This window comes from Kryptolebias marmoratus, linkage group LG21, assembly GCF_001649575.2.
Source record: "Kryptolebias marmoratus isolate JLee-2015 linkage group LG21, ASM164957v2, whole genome shotgun sequence".
Classification (NCBI taxonomy): Eukaryota; Metazoa; Chordata; class Actinopteri; order Cyprinodontiformes; family Rivulidae; genus Kryptolebias; species Kryptolebias marmoratus.
In genome coordinates, this window is record NC_051450.1 from 23,123,899 (window position 1) to 23,124,589 (window position 691).

The 691-nt window shown below is 52.8% G+C and overlaps 1 protein-coding gene across 1 annotated transcript in view; it reads right to left on the reverse strand.

Moving 5' to 3' along the window:
* The window catches only part of rmc1 (regulator of MON1-CCZ1), a 6,028-nt gene that overhangs the window by 1,691 nt on the left and 3,646 nt on the right, over window positions 1-691 (reverse strand). The window contains exons 16-18 of the mRNA XM_037973165.1: window positions 662-691; window positions 329-406; window positions 148-252 (exon numbers count right to left, since the gene is read on the reverse strand). The exon at window positions 662-691 is cut by the window's right edge and continues 13 nt beyond it. Coding sequence (XP_037829093.1) covers window positions 148-252; window positions 329-406; window positions 662-691 — 213 coding nt within the window. The remainder of the gene's footprint in view (window positions 1-147; window positions 253-328; window positions 407-661) is intronic.

Here is a 691-nt window from a genome sequence, read left to right on the forward strand (position 1 = left end):
GCAGGGTCCAGTCTGTGTCTCAGCAGAGGACAGCTGGGTCCAGTCTTTGTCTCAGCAGAGGACAGCCGGGTCCAGTCTGTCTCAGCAGAGGACAGCCGGGTCCAGTCTGTCTCAGCAGAGGACAGCGGGACGTGCAGCTGGACTCACCAGCGGTTTGGAGTCACTCAGGACGTGGTACTGCAGGAACTGGTGCAGCATGTAGAACAGGTTCTGTTGGACCAGCGTCTTGATGACCAGCTCGTACAGATAGTGCTGAGGACAGAGACAGAGGACAGATGAGCGGGTCCCCTGGCCTCGGGTCGTCCTCACAGAGACGGTTCTGTCTTACCTGGACGGGGATCTGGTACTGGTTCAGAGAGCGGATGTACTCCATCAGAACAGCTATGATGAACTTATGGGACACGTCCTGCAGGAGACAAACATCTGTACTGTGGACTGGTGTCCCACAGCTGGGTTTATGAACCTTCAGACATGCTGCTGCAGATTTCTGTCCCCTGTCTCTGTCCTCTGTCTCAGATTAAAAACCTAAAGCTGGTTTCTGCTCATCTGACGGGACGTGTCTATAACCTGGATCTCAACTAAAACAGATCATTGTTTGTTAAGAATCAATAAAGACAGAAGATTAGAGAGGAATCTGTCCCTGTGTGTCCCTGTCCCTTACCTTCCTCTCTGTGAACGAGGACAGGACGTG